General features: G+C 37.8%; 1 protein-coding gene across 1 annotated transcript in view; it reads left to right on the top strand.

Annotated features, from left to right (window-relative positions):
• Positions 1-15,123, top strand: part of POU6F2 (POU class 6 homeobox 2) — a 318,362-nt gene that overhangs the window by 249,053 nt on the left and 54,186 nt on the right. Inside the window, exon 6 of the mRNA XM_076332289.1 lies at positions 12,116-12,262. Coding sequence (XP_076188404.1) covers positions 12,116-12,262 — 147 coding nt within the window. The remainder of the gene's footprint in view (positions 1-12,115; positions 12,263-15,123) is intronic.

The following is a 15,123-nucleotide window of genomic DNA, read 5'->3' as shown; positions in this document are numbered from 1 at the left end:
CAATTCAACGCAGAACGATTGCACCCTCGTTTTCTGTTCAGTTAATACTAACTTAAAACTAGGCCATCCCTTTTCTGTTCGTCTGTTTTCTCCTGGCATGGTAAGAAACCATGCGAGTGCCCTCTGTGAAATATATCCTCTTTTCAAGGGGATATATTCAGCTTTAAGTTTGGAAAGCAAACAGCACATACCTCATATCTTATAGCGAGTATTTGTTTTATAGCATGCACAAGTAATATGAATGTGATAAGTGTAGTGAAAGAGTCCTGTCTTAATTGCACTCTGGCTGGGTTCATCACAGTTTGTTGGAGGTGCATTAGAACAGCAGCATTGTCTGACTGGGTTGCCTGCAAAAACATTTTTGACCCTTGGCTTACCCCTTTTACTGACAGAATTACCAGTAGCACCCACCAGTACCAGTGGCTACAGAGATGTCTGCACACTGCACCCTTTCCAAAGGTATATTGTGGCAAATAGTTAGGAACGTATATATGTTCCTCCCACCCCAAAATGGGTGAGATTAGGAAAAAGGCACGTAAGAATTATTTCTTTGAAATTAAGTATTTTCACTCAATTTATAGAACACCCATCTGTGAGGGTGATCCATTTTACATTTCCTTTCAAGAAATCATTTTGGTCTGAACTAAATGTTTCATGTGACCTAAAATTTATTTCTTTTCCATTTTTTTTCACTCCAGGTCTACCTGAACCGTGTTTTGTTATTGTTTTGGGGGTTTTTTTTTGAAGGAGTGAGTAGGGTGTTTCGAGGGAATTTTTCAGTCTGCAAACAGAAAAATCCATTAGTTTCACAGCTGTAGGTGTAAATGTTTTGACTTCTGACTTCAGTGGATATCTTCTCTAGTTTACAGTGGCATAAATGAAAAAAAAAAAACAAAAAAAGAAAAAAAACCCAGGCCTTCGGTGAGAATATTTGATTTAAATAAAATACAGTGTAATTAGCTAATTCTAGTATTTCAAATGAGAGTACTGTTCCCCCCTTATTGCAGATTTGAAGCCTGTAAGAAATTGAAGGGGCTGATTCTGACAGTAGATACCTCTGTTTTAACCAATTGCAACTCTGCTGACCTCATTAAAATTACACCAGATTTATATCCTGGTGGAGAGAAATCAGAATCAGACCAAGGACTTGGAACTTACGTTATTTTTAGTACAAAAAATCCCTTGTTTTGTAAAGCGCAAGAATTGCTACAGGGCCCATAAATATTTTGTGAATCTGGTCAACAGATAAAAGTAGAAAATACTTAGAACATGAAGAAATTCATCTGTCTGTCTATTGACAGTGCCTTATGGAAGAACAAGAGTCTAGGTACAATAAGGCAATAATGAATTTAATGAAAAAGCTACAGACATTCAGATTGTAAGCTGAGCTGCTGTTGAAAAAGATAGTACATATTTTTGCCCATATAGCAGAATTCCTTGGCTGAATGTCTATGAGTAGATTTCCATTGATAATAAATATGGAGGAAATTATTTACTGTAAATGATAATTAGACTTTCCCCAGGCTATGCATTCAGCCAGTAGCAGATACTGAGTAATAACATAGGCATTATTTCTGTCATTCTGCCTCCACACACAAAAAAAGAGGATGATAGGAGCTAAACCTTGCCATGACTTTTGTTTAAAATACAGTAATATCAGCATAGGGGTAAATTAATATTTGCATGTGATTTTATGTAATGAGATGTATAACGTGGAGTATAATTCACACCCCATCTTTATCTGTGAAGTAGAAAAATCACAGTCACAAGAACATACTAACACAAACTCTCTTGTGTTTACCCAGGACTGCATTAGGACTTGCATGCAGGCTAACTTTAAGCAGTCTTTGCAGGATCTCAGCCTCAGATTTTAACCAGTTTGGAATTGATCCTTGCAGCAAAAAAAATTCTTCAGTTTATACTTGCAGTCATCACTCACATTCAGCTAACAGCAGTTCTTCTGTTACCTCAAGCAATAGGGAGCTATGGTTTTGTTATAAGAGGATCTCAGTTTCATATACCCTCTTGCCATCAATTTATAGTGACTATCACAGTGGCAATTGCAAAGACCTCCGAAACAATACATTCCTAGCCTATATGTTTTTAATTATATTTCCAAGTTTCATTTGCTGTTGGCAACTTGACGTTATTTTGATTTTGCTGAGGTGAAATATATGAGTTTCAAATACAGCTTTGAAATTGATTAGGAATTAATATGGCAGCATTACAGACACAGTAGATTTACTGCTGCTTTTGCAGCTCTGTGTGAACTCCCATATGGAAAACCTATTGTGACCAGATCCAGAGTGACATGAGCAAAGTGGCTGAGACTGGAGATAAGAGATCAGAGAAAAGGAATCAAATAGGTAAAAGCAGAAGGAGAGTCTATCGTGGCAAAAAAAATTATACCCACCCCCCAAAAAAACCCCAGGGAGGAGTCACAGGAAGGGTGGGACATGGCTGGATTATGAAAAAGAATAAAAAATAAATAAAAAATTAAAAAAGCTTTCAAGGCAATCAGTAAATTTAAAATAACTGGTAAATATTCTGTACACCTCTGTTAAACCTGGAGTCACCTAGTTGGTGCTGAGCGCAGCCCAGCCCCACACAGCATGCATAAGCACGCTCTGGCAGTGCTGCTTCTGGGGCAGGATTTGCAGCTCATTTTTAGGAGCAGGTTTCTTGCTGACACCAAATGAGATGGAAGTGCCTGGGAGGAGAGAGGATTCTCTGTGGAAATGTTTCATATGTGGCTGCATTACACTATTAACCCTTCTGCCTTTCCTCTTCTGTAGGGGCTGCATTGAGGGCACAATTTTTGGCATGTTAAATACACACTTGTTCCCAGTTTATATGTAGCTTTATGTACAGAGTAGGACTGCTGGTGAAAAAGAGAATAGTGGGTGTATGTATGTATAAACAGTGACTTTGAAGTGCTGTAGTCAGTCCTCTGTTAACTAGTGGCTTCTCGTGTGTTTACAGTCAGATGAAGCCTTCCAAAGGTGAATGTAGCAGGAGGTTGCTACCATCTGAGATGCAATATGCTCACATAGTGCTGGTGCAAGGAGGGAGAGCACAGGCTTGTAAGTGTTCATTGCTCTATCTTTAGAAAAGGAGTAGCAGCAGTAACATCCCCATTGACACACGGACAGCAAACAGTTGAACAAAGTCACATTCCCAGTCCATCACTGGGCACTCAGAACTGTACTGAAGTAATAAAATAGTGCCCCAAGGAAAATGTTAACAGTATCCTGCTTAGGGACCCCCAGCATCCTTCTTCGCATGCCCTCTCCCCCCACAGAGACTTTCACTCAGGTTTCTTGTTTTAGTGGCTATCACTCACCCCTTATATTTATTTTATTAGAAATGTGGTTTTGACTTCAAGGTTTTCAAACTAAATGCTTCCTTCAACTTTGTTCACACTTCTCAAATCTCACTTTGTATACTGAGATTTCAGCAAAACACAAATGTCTGAATAAAAATCAGTGTCTCAACTGATTTGATATCTCATATATTCTCCATGAAACCTGGAAAACAGAGAACTTCTCAAACACATGGTATCAATTATGGTGTTTATGTCATTTTGACTTTTGGGCGAACTGATGTAACCACAGAAGATTAAATCCTTCCAGCTTTCTAGATACCTGGATTCAGAACCAGATTTGGATTTTGGACTGACCCGTATCTTTGCCAGCAATCTTTCCACTGTACTCAGGAGTCATCTGTATCATTCTTCAACTTTGTATCAGATCGGTGCATCTAGTAAGGTCAAGTTTGGAGCTGAAAGCAGTGAAAAGAAAAATATTCCACATAGTTCCAGTTTTAGATCTGATCTTGTTCACATTCAAGTCAATGAGACTTCAATGTAAGCACTTAGCTTACATGAAAGCAGACCTATTTGGTGATGCTATTACGTTAGAAATAAATGAAAGCATCCAGATGTATTTCCAGCTTCACAAATGAGGATCTTTGCAGAGCAGCTGGCTTAGAATTTTTAAAGAAGCCTTATACGTGTTCTCAGTCAGCAGTGTGTCCCTAAGTATTAAGTAGGATTTATTCTTCAAAGGGCAAAAGAGAAGGTCTGTACCTAAAAGTCTGATTTTTAATATGAATATTTGAATAAACAGTTCCAGGCATGTATACTAAGATTGCATATTGTACCGTAAAACAAGACTGTTTCAGAAATATTTTCTCAAATACCCAACGTGAAGCATCATATTATCATGGTGTGACCTCACATTGCATTTTTATCATTTATATATGCAAATGGTCATATTTACATGTGCACATGCCATTCACACATTCAAATTAAAGGCAAATAAATGTTTTAGATTAAGGAGATTAATTTGGTGTGTCTCACGGTTGACACACTTTCTACAGAGACTAGATCACTGAGACCCAAGTGCTGGGCTCTTATCCGAGAAGACAGATGGCAATTTCCTTTTGATAAGAGTTCATTTTTTTAGCAGCAAGGGAGCCCTGAAGTAACCATTTTTCTTGTGGGGAAGGCATCTTTCAGAAGCCAGATAAATCATTCTAAAATAGACAAACACAGGAACCGAGGAACTAATCAACCTGAAATGAGCTGAGTCGCAGCCCCTTTCAGAAAGTTTAGGAGATGCTCTTTGCTTTCATTCTTGTCACACATGGGAACTACTTCAGAGAATTAGAGAATTCAGATGATTTTTTCAGTACTTCTTCCTCTTTTATGAGCACCAATACAATTTATGATTAGTAGCAATGCAAAGTCAGATGAGGTAGTTTGTTTACAGTATATTTACATCATGCATAAAATAAACAGTTGTAGATATTTTAAAGACTGCATAAACATAAAGGTAACTAACCAGACTAAACCAAGATGGCTCTGTTTAATTAAAATCTGGAACAGTGTGTGCCAGCTTATACGGGTCTGGAACATTTCATACTTCTAACTTATAAATGTGGACAGCCAGGAACCCACAGGACTAGAGTCTGTGGGTAGTCTGTAAGTACTGACCTGCTGCTAAAGGAGTCAGTCAGCTACTCTTTGTAGTTACTTATATTTAAATATATTAAATATATTTAAATATATTCGCTCTTCGTTCTGGTAAACACATAAGACCCAGACTCAGACAAGCTGACACCTTTGATTTAGTTTATCTTGTAGGATTAGGCCCAAACAGGATCCCTTTCCTCTAGTTTCCTTTCCTCTCTTTTCTATCTGTCACTAATAGAGCAGAAATGAAAATGGCTAGGGTGGTTTCAACTCACTCCTTGCCTGTGTCCTAATGTGTTCTTCATTATTAATGTCTCCAGTAGAGATCTGGGAATGATGTCTGCTCTTTATTTGCTTTGCCATGGCTCTATTAAAAATATGCCTTTTTTTATTTTGTAAATTGTTGTCGTAGTTTTTTAGACTGGTTCCAATTTGACCAGCAGCACCTTGTTTACAAAGATATTGTGAGAAATTTTGTGCATCCTCCTCTATCCATGTCATATCAAGGCGTACATGAGCACTGCGTGCTTCCCATCACCTCAGGTCGCGTCGCTTTGCATTGAATCAAGTCATGTCGCATCAGTGATACCACTATCAGTACTTACTCCTGATAGAAAATTCAGCATAGATTTAGACAGCAAATAGCTCAGCCACAATAAATGTATATAATGAGCAGATTAAGTGTCTGTGAGAACCAGATATTTTAAGTGTCCCTGGCAAGTCGGTGCTTTCAGATACTCCAGTATCCTCGTCTCTGCATTGTATTCTGCACATAAATATCTGACATGTGCATATACTAAAATGTCTGTCTAAGCAGCCTGTTTGCAACTCTTACCATCTACAACCATTTGCAAATATAGACCTGTGCAGTTTTGGAATAACCAGACGTTATTGGTTAGGTCTGGATACTGTAACTACATTGTATAGTTTATAGGTTGATCATATCCCAGCTCTGTACAAATAACAAGTGTTGACAGATTTTTTTTTTTTTTTTTTTCATAATTTGGGATTTGCTTCAAACATGTGCCTGCTGGGGCATGTTTTCGAAGAGTTATGCATGATTAGGCTCTATGACAGCCATTTCATTAGACAATTTACCCTGTTGTTCATTTATAAAAGTTAAATGTTGTAATTATCCTATTACATAAACTAAAAAGAGGGGAGGGAAGAGTAAAAATAAAAAAAAGCTCTCTAACTGATATCAAATACATACAAGGTTTCCAAATTATTTGATCATACTACCTTTTTGGATAAAATTAACTTCTTTTGCTTTATGTTAACTATGTATTCTCTCTTGGCTTTCTTGGGATCTTCATGTTCACAGGTTTCTTGAAAATTTGACTTATTTTTTCTTAAGACCCTAAAAAATAAATTAAACCGACAAAGCTCAGGCAACCATAGTTGAAAAATTTGGCTGCAAAATTCTATATAAATGCTAAGTGGTCTTCTTATTGTTGATTAGTACAAACATTTATTTGGCACTCATCCCTGTGGTATCTAGGTGCTTTCCCAGGATTAAGTTGAAGCAGTCTTTCCAGTGTCTTTTTTAAAATTCCTTCAGGGATTTTGAGATTTGATACAGGTCCAAGGGAGCTATCAACTGGGACAAGGTATATATGCATATTGAAGATAATTAGGAATATAAGCATGCAAAGAATTTGCCAGAAGAGCCACTAGGGACTTCCAGGGAAACTGTACTTCTGCATCAATTCATTTATGTTTAGAAACCAAACATATGGGTATCTAGGTTGGAATGATCTGCTTCTATGTCTTCAAGGTATTGAAGACACTTTCATATTGTTCTTGTTAGATATAGTCTGCAGTTACTGGAATGGGATGGTGTGGTGGGTTAGCTTTGGCTAACAGCCAAATGCCCACCCAGCCGCTCACTCAGTGCCTCAATAGGATGAGAAAGCTTATGGGTCAAGATAGAGAGACTGCTTACCAGTCACTGTCACGGGCAAAACAGACTCAACTTGGGGATAATTAATTTATTGCCAATTAAAATAGAATCAGGTAGTGAGAAAAACACAAGCATTAAAACAACATCTTTCCTCCCCCCTCTCCCAGACTCAGCTTCACTCCTTCACTCCTGACTCCTCTACCCACCCCCAGTGGTGCAGGAGTCATGGAGGGCTATGGTCAGTCCAGAACAGTTCCCTCCTGCTGTTCTTTCCTCTTCACACTTTTCCCCTGCTGTTGCGTGGGCTCTCCACGGATCACAGTTCTCATCAGGAAATACCCATCTGCTCCAGTGTGGGGTCCTCCAAGGGCTACAGTGGGGACACCTGCTCTGCTGTGGAGCACCTCCTCCTTCTCCTTTCTCTGACCTTGGTGTTCCCTCTGTTGTTTTCCCTTTTTTTTTTCCCGTCCTTCTCTGCAGCTCCCCCACTACCAAAACCTTACCATCTACACCCAATACAGATGATAATGCTGTTCACAGTAATGAAGTAGGGACCAGAATATCCTCAGAAGCCTGTGCTCAGTTTGGAACAGTCTTTTTCCCTTAAGGCCAAGTGACTACTACCCAGAATCTGTCTCACGAGCCACTGTGAAAAAATGGGAATAAACCCCACTAGATTTTAACATGTGATTCTCTCATAATCTAAACACAGATAAAATTCACATAGCTTCTCAGTTAAAAATTCCTACAATAGTAAATGCCATGCTAATAAAAATTTAATTTCTATGATCATTTTTCACATAGTCTGGGTAGAAAAGAAAAATGTCATGTGTTTCTGATTGAGAGCCATTGCTGAATTCTCCTCAACTTTTAGTTATTTAAATCAAAGGATTTTTCTGTTTTCCCTTGAAAAGCATTGGTTTAGGCAAGCACTCTCAGTAGCTGATCAGTAGCTGATCTAGTAGTGTGATGCTCGCTACAGAAAGGATTGTCTGAGAACATAAGAGACTGAGGATCTGTCGGTCCCTAATCAAATATACTGCTTTTCTACACTAATTTAATCTCTAGGAGATATCCAGAAATGTAATTTTTTTAACAGCCTTCCTGAAAAACACCGATACTATTTTTTAAAATGAAGTTATGCCTCCTGTTACTCCACAATATGTCCCTCCATTCTCCATTGCTGCATTCAGATAGCGTATCTTCACTCTTAGCCTCTCCCACAAGTCCTTTAGAAAACACACAAGTTCTAACTTCATTCTTATACTGGCACTACATAGAGTGACCTTACCTTTCAGGTTACAGGCCCATTTTTTCATATGATGTTCTGACATCCTGAAATGTCTTGGCTTTTCATTTCATCAGTCAAACCGTTTGTTTTTTTCTTTATATTTGTTGAATGAGTGATAATGGAATGAGTAAAACTGGCTCTTTGATTTCCAGACCAGGAGAATGAAAGTTTAGTAGGATATGTCCTTTATAGAGAAAAGTAAAATTACTGTGTAGGCTATCAAATCCGATCTTGTATTCAACAATACGTGAATGCTTGATCAGTTTCTCACAGCAAGTTCACTGAGATACTAAGTTAGCTTTGGAAAAAAAGAGAGGAAGAGGGTATTCTTCCAGAAGAAAAAAGAATTTGTGGCTCTCAAGAAAGCTGCTTGCAGCATTGACTCTACCACACTTTTCTTGAAATTGTGCTTTTTGAAGACTATTTCTTAACCCTAGAAACTCTCACTTCACATGTCACAGTTTTAGGATCATGTAAGTAGTGCCTCTTTCATCCCCCATCATTTTACAGGTTAGTTTTATTTGTGAGTTCTGTTTGTCACAGTGGAATGGCTCCTGCTTTACACTAAGTTAGAGCAGAACAACTTTCATATGCTTTTCCTTGAAAAGTTCAGCTTTGGGAAGTCAGAAAAATGTACTGAAGCTACTCAGTTATTACAAGATTCTTCCTCATAAAGTTTGCTTCCCCATATAATCATGTCATTAGCGGAGGCATCCTTGAGAGGGCTGGCCTGTCACTTTAAACTAAGATCGCTATTACCTGCTGTTATGGCTGGTGTTTTGAGTGGGAGACGAAATTTGGGCACTGGAATTGACAGCTCCAGAGGTCTCAGCCTTCCAAATTAAATCATTATTTAAATACAGAAACAAAAATGGGAAGAGCCCTTTGTGGGAACTTCCATAATATATTTCTAATACTTCCAATAAGTGTTCTCAGGGATCCAACCTGCACTGAGAAATGGCATAAACCTCTCAAGTCAGAGATTTTATTTTTAAAATAAAAGCAAGATATAATGCGTTAGAAGTTACCTTGGTGTCCAGACATAATGAAATGAGATGTATTTCTTAATCCCCAATTTGCACATGATATAAAAGGGGTCAATTTAACAGAGTGTAACTTGCAGTCAACAGCTTCCCAAAGCACTCAAAGAAAAATGCATCTTCTCATTTTTAATCAGACTTATGAATAGATAGGGATGTTTTTATATGCACTTGGAAGTCTCTTACCCTGCGAGTTGGCCTATTCACTGTGATTTTTCCTGGAACGTGGTACTACCCAGGGTACCTATGCATATCATAGCCTCTGCCATCATTTTTAATAAGTAGCTTATCTCTGTGATGCAACTAAAAGCAATCCTGAGTGTCTCCAGGGTTTGTTGTAATTAAATTTTATTGTTGTATTTGAAAATGTACAGTTTTTGAAAACCGGAGCAAGAAAAATGGAAAGGAGATTCTAGGAGGTGATTGTCTGATTTTTAGGTGGTTTTAACCCTTTGTAGGGTTTCCAGATTCACAAGCTTACTTATGCTCCCCAAGTAACTGTTCCTATATGCAACTGAAACCATAAACTATAGCAGCTAGTATAGTTTATTAGCTGATGTCAGGTAACCGTGATTTTAATTTTTAATGATGTTATAAGTTTAAGTTTTAATGTTTAAGTTTTAATGATGTTATAAATAATAACAGATTATCATTTATACCTGCAGTCAGATGCTGTAGGATCATAGATGCAGTAATTTGTGAGTGCCTAATAAGATTGCAGAAGGCCTTTTCTGAAAGTCTTACACTTTTGCTGCTGCCCCTTTCTTCTCCAAGTATTTACAGCTACAAGGGAATTACTCCAAGTCCCAGCGCTGCCCATGAAGTGCTGCGGAGAAAGACAGGGTTTACCAGCTTCTGATCTGGACAATAAAGACATGTCACTGTTTTGAGCAGAAAACTGACAAGTTTGTCTATTCTGTTATCTGGCATGGTACTGCTGTGCTCAGGCACCACCACCCAAGTCACTGTGGAGTGCACGAAAGTACATTTGGGCTCACACCTTGTGCAGGCAGTGGAATTGCTTGCACTCTGCATTCAGGGACTGAGCTTTGCCTTGGTCATTGTGCCCTTCTCCGCTCTCTTCACAGCTCATCAAGACTGCTAATCAAGCAGTCATTGCGGTTTCCCCCTTTGTGTTTTATTCCTGCTTGGTTTTCTTGCCACGGGATGCCACGGACCGGTTTTGAAGATTCATATAACAATTTTTTCCAAATCAAAATATTTCCTCCAACAATGTCATCTTTTCTGTCCAGCATTGCTACTAATCTTTATTTAGTTATTTACTTTACAATTTCTAGAGGGATTGGATGCGCCCAAGGCGCCCCTTTAGGCAACACTTTATATCAAGGTTCCATTTATAAATACTTCATGAAGGGCTAATGAATGATTAATAGCTGTTTTAATGTATGACCAATCAATTGTTGTAGATTTCACAACGTCCAGCAGACAAGTAGGTTTCTTATAAGCATAGATTATAGCCATACCTGACATCTTCTACTGATGGGCTTCTAAACATCTATAACATACACACTACTCATATCTGTAACATGCTTAAAACATCTACTAATCACTGATTAATTTTTTATAACGTATTTTGAAGCAGAGCCTGTCTGTGGATTACATCCCTTACTGGTGTCTGTGACTCTCCCTTTCTATAGGATTGATAATTTACTCATCATATAAGGAGTCAGAACTCCTACTAATTTCAGCTCAAACATTAAACTTTTCTGAGTTAGCTTCAGCATTTTCACCTCAGCCTAAGAAAAAATGTCTTTGCTGTCCCCAGACTTTTTCCCCCCTCAAACTTCTGGCTACTTTACCCTGCTAATGTGCATTTTGCAAGCTCTGCTAAAATGCAATGATTCTTAGGGGGCAAACCCACTCTAAAATACATTTTCATTCTGTTGAACTGAGTTTGTTTGATTGTTCTCAGGACAGCTGTCCCAGCGATGATGGTTCCCAGCATTTTTTTTAATTGTATTTGTTTTTACTGTCATCCCTGTGTGCTTGGTTCAAAGTTTGTCCATTCTCAGAAAAGGATGAAAAAATATAAAATTCACAATAATCCAGTGAACAAGCCATCTCCCAGAGGACATTTGATTCTGACAGAGGAACACACATTTTGTATGTTTGATAAACCCAAGTGTTGACAGGAGTGTTCCTCTGTGGCATTCCCACAGTCTCCTAAGGTGAAAGCCGTGACTGTGCTCTATGCTTTATATGAAGCACCCAGGTAGAACCGACTGAAGTGGGCAGTACAACTCACTTCCTGAAAATTTATGAGTCCTGCAATTAATCATTTGCAGTTGAGAAGCAGTAAGTTGCTTAGTATCATATTTTGCAAATGAATTTTGAATTTTTAGTTGATTTCTACTGAACTTAATCACAGGGTTGAGTCCTCTGCTGTGATTTATCTAGACGTTGAGACCAATTCTTTAATGATATAAATTAAAAGGATCTGCAGGTTTTTCTCATTTCTGGGGTCATTAGTAAAATAGTCTCTGTTCTGAATATCCCCAAGTAAATATCCCACTCCCATTCAAATCAAATGCTAATCTTTCACTGATTGCTGTTTACAGCAGGATTAGGCTGCTACACCTGCAGCATTAGCACATTGAACCTAAAGAAACGCATCAAGCATAACTCAAAAAAAAAGATAATAAAGGGTGAAAAAAGAGAGTTTTATTCTTCGATATTAACATGGAACTTCCTCTGACTTTTTTAAAACCATTCGTTGTCAAAGACACCAAAGCCTCAGAAATAAGAACCTCTCAAAACTACTCAAGCTCTTGGACTGCACAGTTTTTTACCCACGTTAGCACAATCACTTTTATGTTATCCAGTTAGCACTCTGTGTTTCTGTGTTTACCGAGGGTTTTACCATGATCTTTTCTTTCTTTTTTCAGCTGGTTAATAACCCGCTAGCAAGTCAAGCAGCAGCGGCTGCAGCAGCAGCAGCCATGGGCTCAATAGCGAGCTCCCAGGCCTTTGGCAATGCCCTCTCCAGTCTTCAGGGGGTCACAGGTCAACTCGTCACTAATGCACAAGGACAGGTGAGTAGAAGATGGAGCAAACAGTGAATTCTGATGGCAGGCTGATCTTGGGACAAAAATGAGTTCCGCTTGTATGACAGCAATTTAAAAGTGCACATATTGAAGATAAATAAATATTGATTTGCCAGACAAGGTAAGAAATGGAAAGTCTGAGAACTGGGAGGAAGTTAGGAGCTGTTAGAAAGTGTTTTCAAGCCAGAAAAGGCTTAGGGTTTGTTTTATTTTAATTCAACCTTTTGAAAAGATCACAATAGTGCAATAATATGGTATTTTAGAAGTCCAGCAAACCTGTGATTCTTAACAAACATGCCAGCTGTCTTCTTCGACTTATATAGGCCTAATAACAGACAACTATATTAAAGTGCTACTGTACTATTAAAAGTATACCTTTTTGCAAGTTGTAGCATTTCTGTATTACTTCATTTCTAAAAAGATACTAAATGTTTTAAGTAAAGGAACACAAATTGTAATGAAGTGTCTGGGATGGATTTAACTGGGTGGCTTACTCATTTGCTGATTAAGTTAAGCAATTTGCAATGAATCTGTCAGTCTGTAATGCAAATTTGGGAGAAATTTTTGCTTTAAAGAAAATATTCCAAACAGAAACTTGAACAATGTTTATGGTGTGTCTAAGAGAGAGATTGTGCATTCTCTGCATTTGGGAGCTGTTTATTTGTTGCAAACTATTTTGTTTTCAGTCTTAATATGATGCAGAAAGATATGCATCTGAATCCATATATATAAAAATAATTCCATTGATGCAGCATGTGTAAGTAGCTTTCTTTATTGCATTTACTAGGACTAAAATTAACACAACTACTTGTTTCACATAAAGTCATCATAACAAATCTGTCAATATAACTTATGACTGGACCTGGTAACTGAGTAATTTGAATGTCATTATTCTAAATGCTACAAATTGGGTGTACAGTGATATCCACAGTGCTTATGTGGATGTTAGGCCCTGGTAAACATTTATTGAAATGATGCAGCTTGGGTGATATGTGAACCTAAAGTTTAGTCTCTACTCTTACTGTTTGCTATGGGAAAAAAAAACAAAACATGAAGAGCAGGTTTTTTCCTGGTAATTTTCTATCACTGTGTTATTTAATTGGAACAGGGGTGACATTTTTTATTTTGGCCCATTAAAAAATAAAAGACAACACTTTATAGGAGCCCCCCCCCCCCTTTTTTTAGCATAACACATAAACAAAGATGCATCCTGAGCTTCAGTATCACCATCCAAGTCCCAGGAAAAAAAAATGCTGACCTTGTTATATTTACTGGGTGGGTGCAGAATTGTTCCATCACTACCCCGAGGGTTGAACGATGGAGCTTGTCAAAGTGAGGCCTTATCTAATGAATCATCTTATCGCAGGTGCACACCACACATATTAAAGGAGGATTGTATGAACAATGTGCCCTCTACAATAACCTTTCAATGTCTACTTTAACCCTTGTTTCAATCCCTTTTCATCAAAGGATCATTTTATGCAGCCAGCTTTAAATGGAGGCTCTCAAAAGCCTATTAAGATTTCTGGAGGGATGGGGTATTGGTTTGGAAGAAAAGTTGGTTATAATACCTATAACTCATAGTCAGATCAGCTCCAACCTAGAAGCCTGCTTGTTTCTATCTGTGCTCCAGAAATGGTTCACAATCGCCACTCACGTGAGGCACTTGGCACCAAAGATGTTCATTGTAAGAGCTGAAGATATAAACCCAGACTAGTTTTTCGATAGTTTTCCCTTTACATGTTCTCCACAGGAAACATAAGCGAAGTGTGGCCATTCATTGTATGTTTAAAAAAACATACTACTGTGAAGATATCACTGAATGAAACTGTAGATTCCCTCAGGCTGTCTTGTTTATTCCACACATAATGTTAAGTCCAGTAATTCCACAGGTTGCATAGAAAGAGAAGAGAAAGGAAGAATCTTCCCTATTGTTGGATAAAATTACAGAATCTGTCTGTTTGCCTAGCTCTTTTAAATAAGGGCTGTCTTTTTATTACTTGTTTTTATAAATGTTCCTTGGTTTATAATCAGTACTGCAGACCTCACCACAATATAGATAAATATTGATAATATGTGTGTAATGTAACACCCATTTTTATAATATTCAGCATAAACCCATATTGCTTAGAGCACACTTCTGAAGCTATCTGTCTACAAAACAGGACTATTCAGTGTAATTAAACTACATTCCAGAAATTAAATTACATTCCCTGCAAATTAATAAAACTATAGCAACTGAACAAGAACTGAAAGGTATGTTTCTTCAAAATTGGGAGCTTAAGTGAATAGTGATTTGGGATACTCCATTTCTGAATGATCTGTTTGGACTCGTTAAGGAGCCAGATTTCCATCATATGTTAAGAATCTGCCCTTTGAAAATTGCCCCTTTCAAAGAATCACAAGTGTGACACCCAAAATTCACTCCCACAAATATAAGGCTGGATGACTTACCAGACTGTTTGTATGTGCAATCTTTGTAATTATACGCTGCTTCTGTTATAGAAATTCAGGGCTTGTAAATGTCCATCTGTCTAGCTAAATATATGGTGATCAGTAATCCCTGGAGACATTAAGCTATCGGTCAAATCCAAGATCCTATGGCAAATTTAGGGAAACGGTCTTTTAAATGACATATAAATGTCCTTAATTCCCAATAGTCTAGGAGTTCTTACAATCACAGTAACAAAATTATACATATTAACAATCATTTATATAGCGTATTTGTTATTAAATTAATTATTGAATTCACAATTACGGGGTTTTTGTTGGGTTGTTTTGGGTTTTTTTTTTGCTTTGGATGGCAATATGAACTATAATACCAGAGCTCCCCAGGACCACTGTAGCAG

The sequence above is a fragment of the Aptenodytes patagonicus genome, chromosome 2, assembly GCF_965638725.1.
Source record: "Aptenodytes patagonicus chromosome 2, bAptPat1.pri.cur, whole genome shotgun sequence".
Lineage (NCBI taxonomy): Eukaryota > Metazoa > Chordata > Aves > Sphenisciformes > Spheniscidae > Aptenodytes > Aptenodytes patagonicus.
The sequence above is the reverse complement of the archived record's forward strand: the minus strand, read 5'-3'. Positions and strand labels throughout refer to the sequence as shown.